General features: G+C 47.7%; 1 protein-coding gene across 2 annotated transcripts in view; it reads left to right on the top strand.

The window, feature by feature from the left end:
• The window catches only part of C16H10orf90 (chromosome 16 C10orf90 homolog), a 230,286-nt gene that overhangs the window by 188,052 nt on the left and 17,085 nt on the right, over window positions 1-25,149 (top strand). Inside the window, exons 5-7 of one of the 2 annotated variants that reach the window (XM_089898351.1) lie at window positions 10,299-10,589; window positions 13,659-13,843; window positions 15,958-16,135. In XM_089898351.1, coding sequence (XP_089754477.1) covers window positions 10,299-10,589; window positions 13,659-13,843; window positions 15,958-16,135 — 654 coding nt within the window. The remainder of the gene's footprint in view (window positions 1-10,298; window positions 10,590-13,658; window positions 13,844-15,957; window positions 16,136-25,149) is intronic. The other variant, XM_089898352.1, reaches the window with a different exon arrangement.

Raw genomic sequence — 25,149 nt, 5'->3', positions numbered from 1 at the left:
GCCAGAATTAGCTGTTTGGCGGTTCTACGCCTGGTCTGTCCAAGTGATGTCTGTTGATTCTGTGGTAGGGCCATTATTCCCCAGGGGACTGAGCCCTCGTCCTTAGATCTGTGCCTTTTGCCCTTGGCTTGTTTGCCGACAGAGGACCAGAGCAAACTGGCCACCGATGCAGGCCAGGTCTGTGGACCATCTTGGGAGCCCACTAGAGTGGATTCCTAGTGGAGGCATTTCTGGGCTGAAAAGTAAGTTCACATGGGATTCTGCTGGGCATTGCCAAAGTTCCCTGTCCTGCAAGCTGCAGTGAAAGGCTTTTTCTTTTAATAAGCGAGTTAAGTCCATTTGTATTCATGGAAAGACTGATGTCTGGTGCCAACTTTGTCATAAATGCATAATTTGTTTGGTTATATTTGCTATATCTCTTCATCTCTAACATATGTGTTCATTGCTTTTTATTTATAATTTTTTCCTAGTTTCTAAGAAGGTTTGGATCTTTGTTCTAGTCACTACATTTCCACTGGTACCTTTTTAAAATTGTAGTTAGTTTACAATGTTGTGTTGGTTTCAAGCGTACAGCAAAGCAGTTCAGTTATATATATATTCTTTTTCAGATTCTTTTCCATGATCGGTTATTATAAGATATTGAGCATAGTTCCCTGTGCTATACAGTAGGTCCCTGTTGTTTACCTATTTTATATATTGTAGTGTGTATCTGTTCATCCCGAACTCCTAATTTCTCTCTCCCTTTGTACTTGTACTTTTTTTTCTTTTTCTTTTTTTTTGCGGTACACGGGCCTCTCACTGTTGTGGGCTCTCCCGTTGCGGAGCACAGGCTCCGACGCACAGGCCCAGCGGCCATGGCTCACGGGCCCAGCCGCTCCGCGGCATGTGGGATCTTCGCGGACCGGGGCACGAACCCGTGCCCCCTGCATCGGCAGGCGGACTCTCAACCACTGCGCCACCAGGGAAACCCTGTACTTGTACCTTTTTGAATGTCCTTCGTCCCTAGTCTGAGAGCAGCTGAAGGGATAAGAGAGGCTGGGAAGCTGGAGGGCTGGTCTGGAGTCTTTAAGACTGTTCTTCCACATTCGTGCTCTCCTTGTGGTGCGTGGCAGGACTGCACATCCCTCCACTTTGACAGTCTGCTGTGGCCAGTGAAACTGAGCTATCGGTGGACTTGGGAGTGGAAGCCCTGATGGGCCAGTGCAGACAGCCTGTGCCCTTTCTCTCAGGGGTCACAGAAACAGAGGCCCAGGTGGGGCCTCCATGAGCCTCTGTGATGAGCAGAGCCCCTTGGGCTGGCTCTGGGGGTGTAACTTGTGCTGAGCCCACCTGGGAAGGGGCTCCAGGGAAGATTCTGATTCAGTAGGTCAGAGGTGAGGGCTGAGGCTCTGCGTCTCTAACAGAGTCCCAGGTGTGGTTGGTGGTGACGTTCATAGACCACATTTTTAGTAGCCAGGTACTGAGCCACAAAAATGTTTTTGTTCTTTGTTTCTTTACCGCATTGTAACCTAACTTAGTAGTTCTCAAAGTGTGGCTCCTGGAGTAGCAGCCTCAGGACTACCACCTGGGAACTCAGAAATGCCCATTTCTGGGCTCTACTTCATGTCTACTGAGTTGGAAGCGCTGGAGCTGGGCTGCCCTGGATAGTGGATTTCAACAAGGCCTCCCTGTGATTCTGATGCATGCTACCGCTAACGTGGCCGATCCAGACCCATACCTTGATAGGTAGGGTCAGATCAATTACGACTTGCATTTAGTTTTGAGTAACAACACATCCAAAAAGCAGTGGCTTGAAAATGTAAGGGTTTATTTTTGTTATAAAAGAAATCCAGGGGTGGGCAAACAAGGACCTGCTATATAGCACAGGGAACTATACTAAATATTTTGTAATAACCTATAAGGGAAAAGACTCTGAAAAAGAGTGTATATATATATATATATATATATATGAATATATATATGTGTACATATGTATAACTGAATCACTGTGCTGTACACCTGAAACTAATACAACATTGTAAATCAACTGTACATCAGTTTTTAAGAAAAGATATCTAGGGGTGGGCGATCTGGGGCAGGTATGGCAGGCCCACAGTGTCCTCAGGGGCTCACGCCTCTGCTTTCTGCTCCACTTTCCTTCAGGTATGACCCTCATCATGATGCTTGTAGAATAGTTGCCAGGACTCCAGCCATCACGTCCACATCCACAGTGAATACCAGCTGTACATCCCCTCTTGAGACCCTCCCGGAAGTTCTCCCAAAGGACTTCTGCTTTTATCTCACTGGTTGGAGCAGTCGCACACCACAGCAAAGTGTGATTTTTTAGCTGGGCCCATTATCATCTTGAACAAAACGAGGATTCTCTAAGTTAAGAAAAAAGATAAGAATGGATATGGAGTAGGCAACCAGCCGAGTCTACCAGAGGCGGTGGGGACTTAAGGTCTTCAGTGATGATGTTAAAGGCATGGAGAGAGCATTCTGTGAGCTCAAAGAGTTGTTGGATCTCGTCAGAGAGTAGGAGGTTTTAATTTACTGGTTCAGGGGAGAAGCAGCTCTGGGTATGGGTATATTTCAGGTATGGAATGTGGCTGTAGGAGTGGGGACTGGAGTGGAGGTGATGGTACTGGTTATAGGAGTGGAGGTGATGTCATTGGTTGGGAGGGGAGTAGGAGTGGAGGTGATGGTCATTGGCCGTAGGAGTGGAGGTGATATCATTGGTTGGGAGCTGGATGGAAATGATGGTCATTGGCTGTAGGAGGGGCTGGAGCAAGCAGTCCTTGACGTGAGATCGGGAATTTTACTGTTTTTCCTGCTGCATCCCAAGCATTCTATATCAGTACCTGGTATGTAGTAGGTACTCAGTGGATAGCTGTTGAATTGAAGATAAAGAGGTCAAGCAATTTCTTTGAAAGAGCAGGTAATACACACGCGTGCGCACGCACACACACACACACATACACGTGATTCTGGGATGAGACCTGGCTCTGAGCGGGCATTTCACTCTGCAGGAGACTTAACTACGATTCTTCTCTGCTGCTCCCTTTGACCCCTGGCAGATCGGTTTGATTTTTTTATCAGTTTTTACCGTGTAGCATAACCTGCTTGGTAATTCTCAGAGCACCCAGGAAAAGCCAGAGGAGGAGGAGAGATGAAAGCCTGACAGAATTATTAAACAGAATGGAAAGGTGCCCATCAATGGCAATAAATCTCCCAGATAACAGTATGATAATGAACCTGTGCTTTTGTGTACCACTGCTAAGGCACAGGGTGGTCCTGTCTAGTTATAAGCTATACCCAAAATGGAAATGAAAGGGGGAGACAGCCGTGCATTACTCCGCTAGAAATGTGCTATACCTCCCAAAGAAAACCACTGTGAACATTTTTGTGAGTGACAGATTGTCAATGATTTTTATTTTTTTAATATTTCAAATTTGACAGTGATAATTAATTGCTTTTATAATTTACAAAATGTTTTTTAAAAGGAAATACGCCTTACTGAAAAAAATTATCACCTCAAATAGTCACTTTTGGAAACTAGCAGCAAGTTTTGAGAAAAGCTTAAAATGTGTTTTCTGTGCTTCAGGAATCTGAGTCATGCTTTGGGATGAAGGATTATGGGACAACTGATACTTTGGGACTCTGTTTCCTTGGTGTCAGGTAGAAAGGTGTGATCTAATCATTGACTGGGACTTGTGTCTCTTATCACCTGCAAGAAAGTCCAGGTAATTCATTTATTAGAAAACAGGCAGGTTTGTGTGTGTTTTCATGTGTGCATGTGTGTATGTATGTGTGGGTTTTATTTTTACCTTCCAAATATTTGTATGTTTTGAGATTTTTGTTCTACAGTCTTAAAACTGTAGGATAATGACATAATTGGAAAAAGAGCTCCGTCCAGTTTCTCAGTGTCCATTCAAGATATTCTCAATGCATGAATGACCCTTTACTGTACATGAAAGCTGTGTGCAAACTCCCCACGTATTATCTTTTTTTTGAACTGAAGTATAGTTGATTTACAATGCTGTGTTAGTTTCAGGTGTATGGTGCAGTGATTCAGATATATATATATATATATCTCAGATTCTTTTCCCTTATAGGTTATTACAACATATCGAGTAGAGTTCCCTGTGCTGTACAGTGGGTCCTTGTTAGTTATCTATTTTATGTATAGTAGTGTGTATATGTCAATCCCAAACTCCCAATTTACACCTTTCCCCCTTTCCCTTTTGGTAACCTTAATTTTTTTTCTATGTCTGTGGGTCTCTTTCTGTTTTGTCAGTAAGTTCATTTGTATCTTTCTTTTTAGATTCCACATATAAGCAATATTATATAATATTTTTCTTTCTCTGATTTACTTCACTTAGTATGATAATCTCCAGGTCCACCCATGTTGCTGCCAAATGGCTTTTCCTTCTCTTTTCATGGCTGAGTAGTATTCCATTCTGTGTGTGTGTGTGTGTGTGTGTGTGTGTGTGTGTGTGTGTGTATTGCAGGATCATATGGTAACTATTTTTAGTTTTTTAAGGAACCTCCATACAGTTCTCCACAGTGGCTTTAACCCACATGGTATCTTGAAACTTGACCCTAGAACAATACCAATGAACATACTGCATCTTCCCCCTTTTCCCTCTGAATACAGGGTTTTTCCAATGCCGGGGCTTGCCTATTTTGTCCTAACACCGCGTTGACATCTTAACAACAGTTGTCGGCACCCCCCACCACCCCTACCTGCTCCAGGTTCCAAAAAGGGAAGGCTCCTTTTAGAGGTCTGGAGCTACTGCCACCGCTTTTCCCAAGTCGGTTTTATTTCTTGGCCGTCGCCCCTCCCCACTTAGGTCTCCTTCTTTAGGGAGAAATATTTACTGCTTACAGCAGAAGAAACCTGTTTACTGTCTAGGAAGGGCTCATATGGACAGGAAGTCTCGTTTCCTGGAAAGGAAAGGACTCGCTCGTGTGTTTCCGCTGGCCCCGCTGCCTTTGGACGCCCCTTCGTCCTTGCTGTCTGATCTTCAAGTTGCTGTCTGTTTCCCTGACTTCTTCTCTTCCTGAAGGCGCCAGCTCCAGCTCTGCTCCGGCCGAGTGGATGGGCTTTGGGACATGCAGATTCCCAAACACAGCTTCTCTTCCCGATCCGATTCTCTCCTCTCTGCCAGGAGCCGTTTATCTCATTTGCTGCTGCCCCCGCTCTTTCCCCCCTTTCTGACTCCCTGCCTGGGTTGCAACATCTCTGTGTAGAAATTTAACAGAAATATGCTGAAACAATTATTGGCTGATTTTAAACAGAAGTCTAGATCGGGTGGGAGGCAGGGTACCAAATGGACACCTCTTTCCATGAGGAAATCAAGTTTTCATCTGCTGCCAGAAGATGAAGCCTTGACCAGTTAAAAAGCAGAGAAAGTACCCACCAGCCTCGTCCATTGTAAAAGCTTGCCGTTTGCTTTCTCTGTTGGTTGTTTCTCTATGGGTCATCGACAGACTCTTTTATGTCATCTTCTGTGTACTGTAATTGCAGGTAGTTTGAGGATTTCTCTCCTGTTAAAAGGGGAGAGAGTTTCACCTGCTGGAGAAATTGTGCGTGTTTTGAGTACCCAGGGTTACCGCCTTTCCCTTCCTCTTTAGCGATATCTGTGTCCACGAATTAGCACGTATTGAGCAGAGAATATCTTGCCTTTCCCCTCAGCAGCAGCCTCCCGTGTCCCTGTGTCAAAATTGGGGACAGCAAAATCCTGCCTAAAGTGAGGGGGTCCGCGATTCACCCCCGGGCGCTGTTCAGAGTGGCTTTCCACTTGATGGATACACAGTCCTCTCCAGCTCACTTCTTTGATTTCCAGTGAGATGCACAGTTATGGGGTTTGCTGGAGGAAAGCCCACAGGTGAGGCAGGAAGATCAGATAGGTAAGCTATACATAAAATGTAGATGCAGGAGCTTTAAAAAGGTGATGATGGGTGGAGGGAAGTCTGGGGCCACTCAGGGTAGTGGCAAGTAACATCAGATTTTTAGGAGAGCCTGAGACCCACCGTAGTTGCATTTAGAAACTGGTATTTTTATCAATGACCCAGAAATATCAACACAAGCTTCAGTTACTGTTATTTCTAAGACAGTCTGTTGTAAGATGGTCTAGCGTTTGAGGGGAGAAAATATAACTTCCCGAAACATTAAAATGTGGGAGAAAATGTGGCCTTGGATTCAAGGAAGCCCACTTTACTTGGAAACATCTCTTTGGTTCATTGGCCGGTGTTAGAAGGCAGGAAGGTGTATGGAGCTGACACCCAAACCCTAAGAGAAGATCTTTCTAGAGAGCTGGTTTCAGTTTTGACACCAAAACACCTGTAACGACTCTAAGCTAACTTGGAGATAAATGACTCTAATATGTGTCCCCTATGTTAGTTACCTGCCTTGGGCTGTTAAGGGTCCCCACACAGCTATGCTCTCTGGGACTGTGCATGGTTTTTATGGTTTTCCCGCTCATCCTTTGCGATTCCACTGACAGAGTCTGGCGACTGTGCTGGTCCGCTGCTTAGCAACCGCCCTCCACTTGCTCGTTTCCTATCGTGAGCCCGAATTGCCACAGTTATTAGAATTGTGTGACAGTGTGGGGCTCGCCTGAGAACACGAAAGAGTATGTATCACCTCAATATTTGGAAAGAAGCAGTGAAGGATCTTTTTCTATCAAATGGGCTCATTATGACACTTTCTGGCCCGTGGAGGCACCTTGTCTTGAGGCTCGGGCAGCTTTTCCTCATTTTGTACTAAGGATCTGCATGCGCTGGTGGTGCCCTTGCCTGGCCCCAGATTCAAGTCCCTTCTTGGCTGGTCTTGATGCTGTGTCGGTGAGGTCTCCATTCTCCCCTCCCTGCCCTGCACTTGGGGCAGCTCAGGGCCCACATTTCAGCGCAGAGAAGCGCCCTGCTGGAACTTGGCCCTGAGGTCTGCAGTTGGACATGGTGAGGTCAGGAACAGAAAATCCAGCACAGCCCACTGCCCTGATTGTACTGCTGCCCGCCAGCCCTGCCTGACGCCCTGACTGTGGTCAGCCCCTTGTTTTCAGGACTCATTCACGGCTCATCACTGTCTTCCCCAGAGTCACACCCCATCAAGTCTCAGGGAAGCAGTGGCCCTGAGATGCTGAACTCTCTTCTCCTGAAAGCTTTTTTCCTAATGGATACAGTGATGTCTTTACCTTAAAACAGCTGGCTTTGTGCTTGCTATTCAGATTTTTGGTACTGAAAATATATTGTTTATGGATCGTTACATAGGTGGGAACATTATAGACAAAAGCAGTGAGTCAGGCAACACAAAATTTAGGCAAGTGGTTCTGTCTGGGTGAGTATGATCCAGAAGGGGCTCAGATAGGAAAGCTGAAGCCCAAGGAAAGTTCTGCTTCTTAATCTAGGAGGCTCATAGGTGCTCTAATATCTTTAATTACAAATATAATACATTTCACAACAAAAAAATGAGCTTTGGAGGAGCACAGAGAAGCACCGTGTAATGGTCCAAGGAGCTCGTCTCTGAGTCAAAGATGAGAGTTTAATAGAGGGAATTCATGACTGTCAGGCAGATCTTTTGGTTGGTTTTGGTTTACGTCCTAGAGCCTAGCTCAGCTCTGAGTAGGTGAGTTTGCTGGAGCTAGTTGAGTAGTTGAGCTATAGAATATCAACCCAGTGGGTATCGCGTTTTAGAGAAGGGAATGCGGGTTGTGGCTGTTGAAAGGAAACCTGCGGGACCCCAGCCCCTCCAAGCATCAGCCCCAGGGATCAGGCTCTGAGTTTCAGTCCAAGAAATAGAAACCTCTGCTAGAGGCTGCTGCGTGATTCACCTTCTCCTAAGACGGGCAGAGCCTGTGGAGGTGATGGGTCTTCACGGGAGTGATGTAGTTTAAAATCTGAGCCATGAATAGAGAACTCGAAGTACAACCTGCATGCAGAGTGTGTGGGGAAGAAGACGACCATGTCGCCTGGCAAAGGCTCTGCCTGGGGGTCACTTCACGGCTGGTGATTGCACTCCTCAGAACCCACAAAGGGCCCTGATCAATAAGTTGTCAGGAAGTTTTTCTTTGACTGCGTGTTTTTCTTTTCCCCAGTTCACCAACTACATTCTACTTTGGAGGCTTTGTTTTGACTCTTTCAAGTCACAACTGGAACATCTGTCTTGCGTAGAATCATTCATGCAAGAATTTACATTAAACCAGATAGAAAGTTAGATAATTAATAAATAGGTAAATAGGTAGCAGATAGATAGTTAGCTCTCCATGAGTCTATAAATAATCCATTTATTTAAAGAGTCTAACGTCAGGATGGAGCTAGTAGATTGGGACTGCATCACTGATAATTTGGTTTTTGATTCTTTAAAAGAACCTCTAATAAAAGGAAGCAACGGAGAAAGGAAGAACTATTTTAGGACTTTTTTTGCTTATGCTATTTTATACTTAAACAGAATTGACAGCTTTTGAAATACATGGTTGGAAAGACTTTTCTGTACAAATTAGCAAAGCCCAACTTTTCCATAGGAGGCCATATCCCTCTCCAAATGATAAGGTCTGTAACAACCACCATTTGGGGGGACTTTCACGTACAGGCACAGGGACCCAGGGGGAGTACTTTACCTTCATTTTGTTTGTTTGTTTGTGGGAATCGGAATGCTGGGTCCACCCTCTTGTTGGCCCTCCTGCCTCAGGTCCCACAGCCAGGACGCCCAGCGAGGGGACCGTCTGTGTTCCATCTCTTCCCACTACCCTGCCGGCCTCACCACGCTCAGCCTATCCTCACTGGCTGGGATGCCAGGACTCAGGGACAGAGAGGCTGGAAGGAATTGCAGACAACTGGCATTTTAAGAGAAGTCACCACTCTAATCAGTGCCTGGTAGTCATGGGCTCATTTCCTTTTTGTGTACAAGACATCTCAGAAAATATGATGAGAATCTTCCAAGAATCTCGATTATTCCAGTGGTTCCCAGGACCCTTTTTCCGCCCCCCCGTACGCAGGAGGTCTGGATACGTCCCACCCCCACCGGCAGCCGTGCCTGTCTCCCCTTAGGTGGCCTCAGCATAGGGAGGAGATGACACCTGGTCAAGAGTCACTGCCGTGTTTAAAGTGAATAACATTTAAAACTTTATAGAGTATTCCAAAAGGAAAAGAAAGAAAGCAAAAGCAAAGAGTACAACACAGGCAAAGTGTGAAAAGCAAGTCTCTCTCCCACCCCCAGTTCCTGGTCCTGAGTTGCCCCCTCCCAAGACAATCCAGTTCCCAGGGTCTTTGGGGTCCTTCCAAAGATGTTCTGAGCAGATAAGTACTGACTGGGGAAGCAGATCTGGCACACTGCCCACACTCTGTTCACTTGATAATGAATCTTAGGGATGATCCCCCTCTACCCAGGAGCACGTGTCTTATTCTTTTTCACTGCTGCAAAGCGGGGAAGTGCTGTAATTTATTTAACAGTCTCCTGCTGGTGAGCATAAGGTGGTTTCCAGACCTTTGATATTACAATGTGGCAACAAGCAACACGTTGTACACCTTTTAGACCCACTGCTTTATTAGAGGTGAGCACAGACAGCTGATAAATTACATCCTGCATCTGCACTTGCCATAGGACGTAACCTGGCATCATTGTTTCTGGAATAATAATGATAATGAACATTTATTAAATGTTTACTATGTATCAGGTACTGTGCTAAACACCTTAGCTGGATCATTATTTTGTTATAGTATTACCTTGATTTTAACATTTAGTATTTATATTAATAATATGCTTACATTGTTTATCATATAAAATATGATTATATACATTCCATAAATATATTACTTATTATTTAAATAGGTAAATTGATTATAAAAATAAATATATCAAAATTAAACATATAATATTTAACATTATTACCTTGTTATAGTATTATCTCAATTTTATAGACGAGGCCAGATAGCATATAAGTGGTGGAGGGGGGATTTGAACCCAAGGTATCTTCCCCCAGAGTCAATGTGCTAAACCACCCATTCAATTATCTACTGTCTGGAAGGTCTTTTGAGCTCCTAAGGGTACCAGGGAGCACAGTCTCTTCAGAGCCACGTGCATGAGAGCAGTGCATGTAGAGGGGCTCCCGAGTGAACCCCGGGGACGTCTGGCCAGAACTGGTGACCACATGTCGTTGCTGGGTGAGCACATGCACGTCGGCATCAATGACGCCTGTCCCCTTGAGGCAGCACTGCAGCCCATCTGCCTGTCTCTGGGAGAGCGTGGCGTGCAGAAGTCAGCACGTTAGACGCGGGCCCATCAGATGTTTTGAGCACAATTCTCATTTTATTTTTAGTAGAACCAAAAGTATTTTCTGGAAGCCGCGAGAAGCAACAAGAAGGAGCACACGTGACTGTGTCTGCTTCCCCAGTGGAACAGAAGCTGGTTAAAGATCCCCTTCCTGATGGGTCTAGCTCTCCAAGCAACAGCTGTCAGTCTAGTGACCCCTCTGAACCCGCAGAGAGTCAACAGCAAAGCCTCCCGAAACTCAGCTTCCCTTTACCTGGGTCCCTTTGCCCCTTCCAAGATTTATGCACATCTCTGCAGGAAGACCACAGTGTTCAGATAGAAAGAGAGTTCCTGGAAGGTAAGGAGCGAGGGAAGTATAGGGTTGATATGATTCTTCCTTAATCTTCATAGGGAACATGGTGCAGGGTCTTCCTGGTCCCTGGTTCACTTGAGCTTCCCTTAGGAATCTGCCTTTTCTCCAACTGTACAAGCAGAGAAGAAGCAGGACCAGCAGGTTTAAATAGTGGGCAAGTTCTACCTCCCAAGCAGCGAGAAGTCAGCACTGCATGGGTCAGGAAATCCCAGCCCTACTGTGTACAAGGCCAGCATTGCCTGAAGCTGGGAAGAAGGCCACTCCCAGGTGCCCGGCAGGTTCTCGGGCCTCGTTAGGGAAGAGTTGAGACCTGGAGTGGCTGCCCTAGAGGCAGCAGGTGCGCCAGGCTGAGAGTGGTCCTCAGTAACTGACTGGCCAGGATAATGGCCGGGGCGTGGAGACCCCACATGTGCCAGGCTCTCAACAAACAGAGTGCACTGACCTCACAGTGCCTTGAAGATAGGTACCCGTCTCAGCCTCTCACAGAAGTCAAACCAGGCCATCATTTCTCTAAAGGCCAAGTGGCTGACCCCTACGAATATTGCAGTGACCATTGATATATTAAAAAAATAGGAATAAAATAGAAAAAAGATGTGTGGTGCCCAGTTGTAACAGAGGGAAATTTAGATTTCCTGTCACTCTGAAGATTTTCCCAAAGAGCTGTGGATGAGGACAGAAAGGAAAAGATTACAGAGCTTTGGGTTATAAAAGTTAAAATATTTATGGTAATTGATAAAAACACTTTTTCCCGAAACCCAAGTGAATCTCTAGCTCATTATTCATCAATACGTTAAAGGAGTATGTATTGAATACCCACTGTCTACCATCAAAGAAGCATTTATTAAACACCTACTGTGTGCCAGGCACTGTGTACGGTGCTTCCTGCCCTCCAGGTGCTCTCAGTCTGGTACCAGAGACGTCGGGGTTGTAACTGTGCCTGTGGTGAGCCATCAGGAAGCTGAGGACGGCCCCAGATGCTGCAAGGAGAGGCTGGACAGAGACACCTTCCTCAAGGAAATGAGAAAGAACTTGAAAGCTGATTAGAGGTTTAAAAATCAGACCCTAAGGTGAAGAGCATTGCAGGCTGAGGGAAAAGCACACACAAAGCAAAGAATGGATGGAAAGAGCATGGCTGATTTGGGGTCCAGGGGGCCGGAGTGCAGGGGTGGAGGGGGGGCTAGTGTGAATCCAAGGTCCCGTGGGTCGAGTTGGAAGGTCCGTATAAATCCACTAAGAGAGTCTGGACTGAAGCCTGGGCCAAGTCCTTTAAGGGGAAGAGACCTAATTAGATTTGCTCTGAAGGTGATTGTCTCCTGGACAGTGTGGAGGCCGGATGGGAGAGGGCCAGGCAGGGAGGCTGAGACTGGTTAGAGATGAGTACAGACCATGCCACTGGGGAGGACTGGCCACAGTAGTAGAGACTTTGAAGATAACGGACAAAGCTTTGTCGTGAGCAATGGAGAAGATGAGTGTGTCAGGACTGCCCTTGCGTCGCTGGATCTGCGGTGGGGAAGGATGGGAGGAAACCGTGGCTTCCCTGAGTATAGGGTGAGCTAGAATAAAGGTTCACGAGAGATGGAAACAGTACCACGGAAAGTGTAATTAGCTCTAGCCGTAGGGGGTTGGGGGACAGATATCTGGGTTAGTGGTTAGGCCTGAAGCAGGGATGGGGGAGCAGCAGGGAAATCTCCAGAAAAAAACTGGAGCAAATGCTTAGAAGAGCAAGGAGAAGGATTTGCGAACCTCTAAGCAGCCTGTTGTTGGTAGAGCATCAAAATTGGTAGCTGGAGGGCAACACCCACCATGAACGAGCCATGAGAAGTCTGCTCTCCTTGTAGGGCTTGTAGGTAGGAGGGAACATTGATGGGTTTGGGGTGGAGACGGGACAGCTGGTCCAGACCACAGAGGATCTGGGTGTGAATGGTGGAGGTTATAATGGGGGGTCAGTTAAGAGATTCATGGGACCATGGAGGTGCGTCCTGTGGCCACCTCTCCACACCCAACAGAACTAGCTGTTTCTGGGCACCTGGGCTGGCAGTGTGGAGAGAGGCATGGTGAGTATGACGCGGTCCAGCCCTCAAGGGAGTCACAGGCCTGTGGGGTTGAAGTATCCTGTGATGGGCCCACTGATGCTGCTGTGTGAAGCGTGCTCCACGGCAGGTACACAGAGGAGGCAGGAGGGGGCGTTTTCCTGAAAAACTCAGCCTAGAGGTAGGAGGTCACTGGGTGGGCACCAAAGGGGCTTCGTGGAGATGGGAAGGCGTGTGTACGAGGAGGGAGGGGACCACCAGTGAGTCTCAGAACCGGAGAGGGTTGGTAAGGCTGTTGTTAGGGCTCGTGTGGTGAGGGGAGTCAGGGAGCCCAGATGGGAAGAGTGGGCTGGGACAGACACTGTGTTCCAAGTGGAGCAGTTGGTCAGTAAGGGCTGAGTGAATACGTATGAATCGCCCACTTTCACCACCCCAAAGGCAACCCTGCCCGAAATGCTGTGGCATCAACTCATCCTCTGATCTCTTCCACCAAGGAATGTCAGAATGGCTTCAGGATGGAGCCCAATCCCGCACTGAGACAGAGAGAGTTCCAATTATGAATGTAAAGCCAGGGCTAGTCTCTGGTAGATTAAGGGGAGGGATAGATAATTGAACACCGTTCCTCTGTCTTACATCACTAGCGTAGCAAAGATAAGGTAAATTAATACACGGTCCCCAAACAACCCAACTGAAATAATTGTACAGGACACACGTAATAGGAAGCGCAGAATAGAAAAAGTTTCTTTGCAGCGGGAGCAAAGGCATTTTGAACGTCAGAAGCCAAGGGAATACCTCCACGGCATCACTAGCCAGTCTCAAGGTCTGGCTGCCTACAAACATGCCTCCCCGTGACCAGGGCAGCTGGGCGTCTGTAATGAGGCGTGATCTCGTGGGCTTAACGAGGCCCATTAATAACCCACTGGTGTTTCTATTTTCAAGATTGTCTTCTGTGTCTCATGGCCTTGAGGAACGAGGAGAAAATCACTGGGTGCTCTCTAAATGGAATTCTAATCTTCTCTCCCAGGAGATTACACGTGCTGTGACTTGGTTGTTAAAATAAAGGAATGCAAGAAGAGTGAGCAGCCCACCACGCCCGAGCCCGAGCCAGCGCCCACTGAGCCAGAAAACCCCCAGGGACCAGAGACCCACGACCTGCCGGAAGACTGTTCCAAGAGCCAGCAAATGCCCGCAGGCTCCTTGACCTTGCAGGTAAGGCCTTCCGTGCATCCCGGTGTGATTCCCACCAAGGGGAGACTTTTCCCGGGGAGCCTGTGGGCACATGACCTCACTTCTGCTTCTGAGGCTGGAGACCTGACTCAGCTTCCTGGTGGCTGTGTGACTCTGGGCAGGTCCCCTAACCTCTCTGGGCCTCTGTTCCACCATGTGAGTAAGGAGATGATGATGTCTGCTCCCCCGGGCTAGGATGGGAATCGCATAACATCAGTAGTGACTGTGATTGGAGCAATGACAGCATTTGTTGAGAACTTTCTGGTACCCAGACACGGAGAGGGTCACTTCATGGGCGTCAGGGCCTTGCATCCTCATGGCACCCCCGTGAGGCAGGAGTCCCTACAGCCCTATCTTCAGATAAGAACATAAGCCTTTGAAAGATTAAGGAAGTCCCAAAGTCATGGCCTTGAGTTCAATGATATGGAACCTCTCATTTGTGTCTTTCCCCAATTGTAGAAGTAATATGTACACATTTTTTAAAGTTCAAAAAATACATAGGTATAAAGATTAGAAGGACAAACAATCCGGAGAAAGCCAACTACGCCTTCTGGGAGACACATGATGCGTTGTCAGCAGCCCTGCTGGTGTGCAGCAGGCTCCACCTGCCGGCCCTGCACCCCTGTCCCCCAGGCGGTCCCACCGTGAGAGACTCATGTGCTCCCAAGGCAGCTTGAGCCTCCATCCTCAGGGCGGGCAGCCGGGGCAGCGGCCACGCCTGGGCCCACAGGCCATCCCCAGGGGCCATCTCTCCAGGCCCCAGTGACTCGTGCCTGGGACCTGGGGCTGGCACCTTGGAGGCCAACTGGCCAAGAGACTCCTCTCCTGGCACAGCAGCTAGGGGTGCGAGCACGACACGGATGGAGCCCACGTCGCCCACTCCCTGGAAACCCTGAGCTCCCCGAGGGCTGGGAGAGGAATGAGGCAGAGGACGTTTACGCTATGGCAGCACCTCCAGAGGGCCTATGCTGAGCACCTGCTATTTGCAGAGCTGGGGCAGTGGCTGTAAGGGATGCGATGTGGAGGAGATAGGGCACCTGCCATCCGGGAGCTCACAGCCTAGCGTGACAATACATGTGTGTGAATCACTCGCGCGGGGTGATCCATGAAGTACCAGGAAGCTCAGGCTGAACAGGGAGACCTGGAAGTTTACTGGGAGAACCGAGACTTGAGCCGATGGGTGTAGCTGGGGGTGGTACTCCAGGCAGGGGATCAACTTGAACAGCGGCTTGTAAGGAATATCAGGTTAAGACAGTGAAAGGCGGGGTGGGAAAAGCATGGGACACCCACAGCTGAGGGTCGCCAGGCAATCTACCAAATTACGACAAGCCTCAGTTTTTACCTCTGTCAAATGGGGATAAATGTATCTGCCTTCCAGAATCAATGCCGGGATTCTCAGACAACAAATACACATAAAGCATTGAGCTTAGTGTCTAGCACAGGGCAGGGTGCGTCAGTGGTGGTTGTTCCTTTTCAGTAAATCTGCGTTAGGGGCTTCGTCCATGCACGGAGTGGTGGATGCGGTGAGAGCTGAGGCCGAAGAGGAAATACGGGAATTCTGACCTCCCCTATGGAGCTTGCAGAACCATTCTGCAAAGGCAGAGCTCTCCTGCCGGCTCTTTCTTCCTGGGAGGAGAAGCTGTTTCCGTTAGCTATGATTACTGTTTCTCCTGAAAAGACACATGCTTCACGCTGGGAGGGTGATCTGGTTCTGTACTTCTTAAGGCACCCAGCTCCCTGCAGAAGCAGCTGACTCGGAACGCCTCCATTCCTCTCCCACCTGTGTCGCTTTGGAATATGGAATTTAGGGCATTCAGATTTTGGAAATGGATTAATTGACAGGGAGGAGAAGGAACGGGCGGAGGTGTGCCTTTGCACTCACAATTTGCTGCTGGTGACTGTCAGTCGTGCTGCAGCGGGGCCCCTGGTGCTGACTGAGACCTGTGTTACCAACGTGTCTGTTGCCATCTTTCCATGAGGTGTTGGGAGAAAATTGGGATGTGCTCATGCATCAGCCTCTCGACCCAATCAGACAGGTGTGTTGCCTTTCTGCGTCATTTCTCTTAAAAAGAAAATGCTTTCCTGGCTCCTCTTAGGAGGCCCTGGAAGTCCGCAAACCTCAGTTCATTTCTCGCTCGCAAGAACGTCTGAAGAAGCTAGAACACATGGTACAGCAGAGAAAAGCCCAGCAGAAGGAGAGCCTGGGCCAGAAGCAGAGTCTCCTTCCTGTCCGCGCCAATAAGAAGCAGTTCACCGTTCCCCACCCTCTTAGCGGTAAGCTACAGGTGGCTCGGGAGGGCTGGCGAGACTGCCGGATCCTGGGGCTGCCGGTGGTCCAAATGGTGCCCCTGCCCTATGCAGGACTCATGTTCGCCCAAGTACCCAAACCTCAGGGCCATACAGCCTGCCCCGGAAGCCAGCCCATCCTGAGAGTCATGTACGGGCAGTGAATTCAGCAGAGATAACCTGGGACACAGATTTACCATTTCAGCTGGGAAAGCAGCAGCCCAGGGCGGCCGGCTCAGGTTCTTGGCTCCTTAACAGATATTTGCAAGAGGTGCCCTTTGCCCTTGATAGATTGCAAAACAGGTCTCGGGGTGAGAGGTTGACTCCAGTTTGGCTATATCAACATTCATCATCTTGAAACCCCTTTCCTGCTGGGAGCTCGGAGAAGGGATGGCCAGCTTTCCAAGCGCCAGGAGGCCGGTGTCGCACTGACCCTGCAAGGGCAGCGCTCATTGACTCACTGGAGAAGTCGTTACCAGGCCCCTTCTCTGGGCCAGGCTCCGTGCTGGGAGCTGGGGAGAGTGCAGTGAGCAAGGCTGGCCTCCGTCCTTTCTTCGTGGAGCTTATAAACAGACTATTAAACCAGCGAGAATAAGAAGAGACAAGGGCACAGATGGGGACATGGGAGCACATTCTGATGGCCTGCCAACTCAAATCTTAAAATCTGGAGGCCTGGGGAAACCTCCGTTTTATTTCTTTGGATAGACGAACAAGATCTTTCTTCCTAGGAAAATGTTCCGGCCCCCAGGAGGTGAAATCATGGGTCTAATTCTGAATAAAAGTCCTCTGGGGAAATAACCATATTCAATAAAATGCAGCTTAGCAAATATTACCAAGATCTTACAAGGGGGATGGGGGGGGACAGAGGACAGAGGGGTTGGAATAGGATTCCTGTTAACCACGGGCAGGCTAGGTACCCCTCCGCCCCCCCCCCCCGCAGTTCTGCTGGGGGAGTCGTCCAAGACCCCAGAAAGGGCAAACTTGAATGCATCCTTCTCATGGTGAAGGATTTAGTAGTATACCTGCTTCTCAGCCCCAGTAACACTTCCCAGGATGCTAAGAAAAGGAAATCAACAAAATACACGTGCAAAGACTTTCCCTGCTTGAAAATGTGTCTCTCATCGGCTTTGGGAGCCGATTGGCAGATATAGACTCTTTGGGTGTGTTCTCTGGCGGCTCCTTAGTTTCTGGCTCAACAGAGAGCAATCTGGGTTCGGGTACAGATTTCTCAGGTTGCCATGAGGCACCAAGTGTCAGTTACAACCGGGGGTCCCCCCAGGGCCTTCAGTGTCCAGGCTTGTTCTGGGGAGGGCTGCCAGGGTGCCCATGGTGTGTGGGCCACTTGGCCTCCACGTTTTTGAAGATCCTGCTTGATGAAAATGCTTAGATAAACAAATGTGTTGTCAACAAATATAAAACAGTGTCACGTTAGAGCTCAACATACGTATACACAAAAACTGGTGTCTAGGAGTCTTCCTTTTCGGTCAGCTCCCGTCACTTTGTGTAGAAGAAAATGGAGACGCATGGACATTTGGGAACTTGTTATGCGTGGGGCCATTCCTGCTCGTCCCCTGGGCCAGCTGCCTTCCGGCCGTGCCATACCGTGGGCCTCAGTGTCCTGGAATATCATCATCTCAGATATCAGAGGGAAGCTGCCTTGGTCATCTGTATCCATTTCCTAGGGCTGCTGTAAGAAATGACCCTAGACTGGGTGGGTGGCTAAAGTAACAGAACTTGATTCTCTCGTAGTCTGGAGGCCAGAAATCCAAAATCCAGGTGTCCACAGGATCGATTCCTTCCTGAAGCTCAGAGGGAGAATCCATCCTATGCCCCTCTGCTCGCTCCGGTAGCTTCTGGCAGCTTCTAGCATTCCTTGGCATTGGTCGGCTTATAGATGCGTCATTCTAATCCCCGCCTTTGTCTCCCTTGTGTCTGTGTGTCTTTGTGTCCAAATTTCCTCTTATAAGGGCATCAGTCATTGAAGTAGGGTCCACCCTCATCCAGTATGACCTCATTTTAACTTGCATGCATCTGCAAAGACCCTATTTCCAAATCAAGTCACAGATACAAGGGAGGGGGCTTGAACATGTCTTTTTGGGGAGACAGTTCTATCCACTCCGTCATCCTGTGGTGACGTTTTGCCCCAAACAGATATTATCCTTACATGTTCACATTCCTTTGAATGAAAATCTTAAAATCGTGTATATAATAAAAGGTGATCAGACCCAGTCGATAGTCTTAAATAACCGAGGCACCTTTCTATTACCCTAATTCCGAGACGGTCCTGATGACTAGAATGCTCTGGGCAGGCTTCAGCGCACGATTTTATGGCCGCTCTTCCGATCCCCGCGGTATTTATGGTTGATGAGAGGTTTGCTCTCGTGTTTGTTTGTGTTAGGTCGGCTCCATCAGACAACTTCTGAAACGAGAGCCTTGTGCGGGCTCTGGACAAGCGCAGGGGGTGCTTAAGGCTCCATTAATCGAGTCTGCAGTACACATCTTGTCTTCAGCCTGTCTGCTGGCAAGATGATAAAAGCAAGATGCAGATGTTTTTCTTACACGCTAAATTAGTTAATAAATCATATTCGTGAACGAGCTCCGGCTACAGTGTCAAGACATCTGTTAGAGGGAAGACTCGGATTGCTTTCCGAGCTGAGATAGCTGCCTCTGATCAGGGCCCGGCTGGCACAGACCTGAGAGGTTCGGGTGGGACCTCCGGCAGCTGACAAACACCCACTTGCGGAGGGGCTGCCGGGAAAGCGCGCACCTGATATCCAGGACAATTACAGCGAGGGCCAGAGGGCCAGCTCGGGTTCCTGTTGGCTAATGAATCCTGAGCAGCCTCTAAGGCACAGGGGCAGTGACACACGTGTGCGGACACGCGTGTGCATGCTCACGTGTGTGAGTTTTCAGTTGGCTCCCTGTGTGGAGATGGGGGATTTTCAGGACCAGCTGGGACCAGAGTGCCTACCTGTCCCAGTTGGTCTCATCGGCTGTCCTTCTTTATCTCCGGGAACATTCACCATCAGTGCCCCCAAACCACCTGATGGAAGCCCTGTCTGTCCCTCTTCCTCTCTGCCCTGCAACATGCTGCCTAACCCCCCTAGTCCATCTCAAGTCTAGCTTCTGTCTTAATATCTTCCCCCCAAGGCTCTTTCCCCGTGACTCCTGTAATGCATGACCTGGGCTGCGTGCTGACTTTCACATCTCAGTTGAGCACTTCGCTCACTGGGAATCACTGCTGCTCGCTGCTCTGTACTCAGTGCTGCAGCCACTAGGAAAGCTGGGCAGTGCCCAGACGCAGCTCGGGTTGGCTTGCCTCCTTCTCAGTTTATGTCCCCTCTAATGTTTGGCGTGGTCCTCCTGGCTCTTCCAGATTGTCGTCTTAACCTGTGAGTGTGTAGGAAACCCATCAGGAAGATGGCTTCAGGAAAACCCTTCTTCCAGGAAGCCCTCCCTGACTACTCCCATCCAGTCTCCACCTCCCTACCTCTTCCACTGGAGCACTCCTGTCTCTTGTATCTCTCTACATGGTCTACCTTCTTACCTTTTCACTTTGGATTATAGCCATGTGAGTGGGCCAGAAAAATCTCCCTGGATTCTAAGTGCCAGTGGGCACACACCACACCAGGTCACTCTGGGAAGCTCTGCCGCGTGTAGCAAAGCAGACTAACTTAATCTGAATTGCATTATCCGTACTTCCCAAGGTGAGCCAAGCACAGCCATTTAAATCTCAGACCAGCAGAGGAGCGGAATTCTCCTGAAGGCACTGCAGAATTCCTTCTCCGGCTGATCTGCTTTCGCTGATGATTTTTGGCTGGAGCAGGTATTAAAATTAATTTGCATTCTCTGAGCATGTAGCTAGAAAAGTGACCCAGCAGATATGAGATGGCTGGGGAAGTCATTGCAGTAATAAAAATGTGCTGTTCATCACGCAGCTAGCACGGGCCACACCACCCCTGTTAGTGCTGATCTGATCTCATGAATGTTTTTCCATCAATCTTCTGAATAAATATTTGGGCCTAGTTCTCCCAATATTACTCACAAAGGAATTTTAAATGCGCTTATCAGATAAAAGTCAATTGTTACTTCATCAGTCTGCAAAGAAAACAAGAAGCATGATTTAGCTAAAAGACTGTTTGCCTAATTCAAAGATATTTGCACGTACACTGTTACTGGTGTCCTTCTCGGACCAATGATAAAGGTTTCGTGTTGTGTCTTTTTCTAAGAAACGAGGGGAAAAAAAGATCACTTTATGTCTGTTGATTAGAAGTAGACCTATTTTATTCTAATTAAAATAATTAAACACAGAATTGTAGAATGGTAAGGGAAAATGTCTTTATGGGAACTCTCCCAATTGCCTGGATTTTATTTTCCAAATGATTTCCCTTTTATCCCACAGTGCAGTTCAGTAATAAACCTTGCAGTGACACTAAGGATATAAATCTACTTGGCAACCAGAATGAAAGTTTATTCATCATCTATAAATCACAGTATTTTGTGGTTCCCTAAATCAGCGGTCCCCAACCTTTCTGGCACCAGGGACTGGTTTCGTGGAAGGCAATTTTTCCACAGACTGGGGGGTGGGGGGATGGTTTCGGGATGATTCAAGCACATTACATTTATTGTGCACTTTATTTCTATTATTATTACATTGTAATATATAATGAAATAATTATACAATCCACGATAATGCAGAATCAGTGGGAGCCCTGAGCTTGTTTTCCTGCAACTAGGTGGTCCCATCTGGGGGTGATGGGAGACAGTGACACCCGAAGTGTGTTGCTTATGTCCCGTCTACTACATAAGATGCAGCTTAATTGTCACTTACCAATTGTCACTTGTCACTGATGGGTTTGTTTTTTTTTTTACATCTTTATTGGAGTATAATTGCTTTACAGTGGTGTGCTAGTTTCTGCTTTATAACAAAGTGAATCGGTTATACATATACATATGTTCCCATATCTCTTTCCTCTTGCGCCTCCCTCCCTCCCACCCTCCCTATCCCACCCCTCTGGGTGGTCACAAAGCACCGAGCTGATCTCCCTGGGCTATGCGGCTGCTTCCCACTAGCTATCTATTTTACGTTTGGTAGTGTATACGTGTCCATGCCACTCTCTCGCTTTGTCACAGCTTACCCTTCCCCCTCCCCGTATCCTCAAGTGCATTCTCTAGTAGGTCTGTGTCTTTATTCCTGCCTTACCCCTAGGTTCTTCATGACATTTTTTTTCTTAAATTCCATATATATGTGTTAGTATACGATATTTGTCTTTCTCTTTCTGACTTACTTCACTCTGTATGACAGACTCTAGGTCCATCCACCTCATTACAAGTAGCTCAATTTCGTTTCTTCTTATGGCTGAGTAATATTCCATTGTATATATGTGCCACATCTTCTTTATCCATTCATCCGATGATGGACACTTAGGTTGTTTCCATCTGCGGGCTATTGTAAATAGAGCTGCAGTGAACATTGTGGTACATGACACTTTTTGAATTATGGTTTTCTCAGGATATATGCCCAGTAGTGGGATTGCTGGGTCATATGGTTGTTCTATTTGTAGTTTTTTAAGGAACCTCCATACTGTTCTCCATGGTGGCTGTACCAATTCACATTCCCACCAGCAGTGCACGAGTGTTCCCTTTCCTCCACACCCTCTCCAGCATTTATTGTTTCTAGATTTTTTGATGATGGCCATTCTGACCGGTGTGAGATGGTATCTCATTGTAGTTTGGATTTGCATTTCTCTAATGATTGATGATGTTGAGCATTCTTTCATGTGTTTGTTGGCAATCTGTATATCTTCTTTGGAGAAATGTCTATTTAGGTCTTCTGCCCATTTTGGGATTGGGTTGTTTGTTTTTTTGTTACTGAGCTGCATGAGCTGCCTGTAAATTCTGGAGATTAATCCTTTGTCAGTTGCTTCATTTGCAAATATTTTCTCCCATTCTGAGGGTTGTCTTTTGGTCTTGTTTATGGTTTCCTTTGCTGTGCAAAAGCTTTGAAGTTTCATTAGGTCCCATTTGTTTATTTTTGTTTTTATTTCCATTTCTCTGGGAGGTGGGTCAAAAAGGATCTTGCTGTGTAGGGTTTTGATATGAGTCTGCAAGCAATTGATTTATTATGGTCTCTGTGCAGTCAAACCTCTCAGCTAATGATAATCTGTACCTGCAGCCGCTCCCCAGCGCTGGCATCACTGCCTCAGCTCCACCTCAGATCATCAGGCGTTAGATTCTCATAAGAAGCGCGCAACCTAGATCCCTCGCATGCGCAGTTCACAGCAGGGTTCGCGCTCCTATGAGAATCTAACGCCGCCGCTGATCTGACAGGAGGCGGAGCTCAGGCCGTAATGCGAGCGATGGGGAGCGGCTGTAATTACAGATGAAGCTTTGCTCGCTCGCCCGCCACTCACCTCCTGCTGTGCAGCCCGGTTCCTAACAGGCCACGGACCGGTATCAGTCCGTGGCCTGGGGGTTGGGGACCCCTGCTCTAGATAATGCTGGGAAACCATGGAATTGGAGCAATGAATCTCACATCAACAGCTAGCCTTTCAGACATGTTCTAGATGTTGCTCTTTTATGGTGAAGTGCGATTTGAGCCATTGTTACACTTCCTTTATATGGGTAATTTAAACTTGCTTTTCAAGCACACACGTTCTTAAGAAAATGTGGCGAAAGTACACCAGATTTTATATATCAATATATATAAAGTCCTATTCTGTAGCCACAAATACTAACTTTGAAAATGAATTATAACCGTTAATATTCTGCAGTTGTCACTTTTCTCCCCAGCATCCTTAAGCCTAGACTATCCAAAATGCATTCCCGAGGGAGACCAAACCCTTCAGATTGTTTTGTATGCTGTATTCTCTGGGAGGTTTACAATGCTCATGTATGTTAAGGGCACTGATAAGTTCTCTAAACTTCTTTGACCTTGGAATGCTTTTACCTGACTCTTGAGACTCCGCTTTGGAAATATAGCTCTAGGAATGTTTGCTTATAAAAATATCTACCATGTTTTGCCAAAGAAACCCCAACTGGAGTTTCAATCTGCCATTTCCCACAGGAATCTGGGACTGTGAGAAGGAGGTCTTATTCTCCTTATCTGAATCCCTTTGGTCCAGCAATTCCAGAAGGTGATGACCGAGGACCCTGGGAACCTCTGGGCAGTGGGCTTGTGGTGCCGATTTCACAGTCTGTGGCCAGCTTGCCTCACTGGAAGCTTGTCCATTGACAGGCCCTGGACCTGTCTCCACGTGGGCTCCCCTGGCATCTGTAACAATGCCATCATGCTGTCACCCAGCACAGAGTTCAACAGAGAAAGAGGAACCAGTCAAAATCCCTTTGGAAAGCACTTCACAAATGTCATAATGTGAAATAACCAGGGCGGGTGGCGTCGTCCATACCAAGAGCTGAGAAAATGGTGAGAGGAAGCAGTAAACTGCGAGAGAACTAACTGTGCAACTAGGACGGTGACACAGGCAGCTGAATCAGACTATGCCGCTGGGGTCTCTGGGACTGGTGATCTGCTTGTCTGTTGCCATGGCAAAGAGAGGTTCTCCATTCCCTCAGAATAGGGTTGCCAGATCCATTAAATGAAAATATAGGATGCTCAGTTAAACTTGCATTTCAGAGCATCAAAGCATCTTTCAGCGTAAGTATGTCCCAAATATTGCATGGGATATAACTTATGCTAAAAAAAATGTTTCATTGTTGATCTGAAATGCAAATTTAACTGGGCATCCTGTATTATATTTGGCAATCCTTCCTCAAATCCTGGAAACCCGTGTAGGGACTTGGCTTTTTTCCTTATCACTCTTACGTTCTCTCAGTGTTCCGCAAACGTGAGCAAGCATCGGAATCACTTAAAGGGCTTGTGAACTCACAGACCACTGGTCCAGCCCCAGAATTTCCGGTCCAGCTAACCTGGGGCGGGGCCAAGGACTTGCATTTGTACCAAGTTCCCAAGTGATGCTGAGGCTGCCGGTTCAGGGAAGGAAAGGGAAGCAGAAGCCACACAGATGTTATTAGCATTTCTGTGAAAATATAAGCCTCACTTTGAGAACCACAACCATGTATCTTGTGCAGAGAATAAACAGTCCATTGATTCCATCAGTGACTCAATTCACAGGCCTCTTACCTTACTCTGAGACCTAGGCTAAGCTACTGAACTGCAAGGCCTCAGTTTGCTTATCTATAAAGACGGAAGACCTGCTTTCATGGAGAGTGGCGCTACTTAGCATTGCTGCTGTCACTGGCATCTCCATGGTTAAAGTGCACTTTCATACGGACCGTCCCATGAGACCTTCCAAGGACCTTTAAAGCAGATACTGTCCCCGCACCAAGCAGAGGAGGCACAGAAGGTCAGCGAGCTTGAGTGGCCTGTCCCAGGGCACAGAGCACCGAGCTGAGGCCTAGACTGACCCAGACCTGCAGACTCGGATCCCAAATGGACACTTTTTTCATGGTATGGAGGGTCAGGCAGGCCAAAGGAATCATCAAATGTACATCATAGGGACTTCCCTGGTGGCACAGTGGTTGAGAATCCACCTGCCAATGCAGGGGACACAGGTTTGAGCCCTGGTCCGGGAAGATCCCACATGCAACAGAGCAACTAAGCCCGTGTGCCACAACTGTCGAGCCTGCGCTCTAGAGCCCGTGAGCCACAACTACTGAGCCCGCGTGCCACAACTACTGAAGCCCCCCTGCCCTAGGGCCCGTGCTCCGCAGCAAGAGAAGCCACCACAATGAGAAGCCCGCGCACCGCAACGAAGGGTAGCCCCCGCAACTAGAGAAAGCCTGCACACAGCAGCGAAGACCCAATGCAGCCAAAAAATTAATTTAAAAAAAAAGGTACATCATAAAAGCACGATGTTTAATGTACTAATGCTCGTATTATTTTCATGAAGCAGAAACAGTGAATTTCCTGCCGTGTGTAGTGAGGTCACTAAGAACAGGGGTCATTACATCTTACAGCCTGGGTGGAGTTGTCCAGCTCCTTT

The sequence above is a fragment of the Delphinapterus leucas genome, chromosome 16 (assembly GCF_059928025.1).
Source record: "Delphinapterus leucas isolate spDelLeu-1000000601 "Yukka" chromosome 16, BTC_Dleu_Yukka2, whole genome shotgun sequence".
NCBI classification, from domain to species: domain Eukaryota; kingdom Metazoa; phylum Chordata; class Mammalia; order Artiodactyla; family Monodontidae; genus Delphinapterus; species Delphinapterus leucas.
The sequence above is the reverse complement of the archived record's forward strand: the minus strand, read 5'-3'. Positions and strand labels throughout refer to the sequence as shown.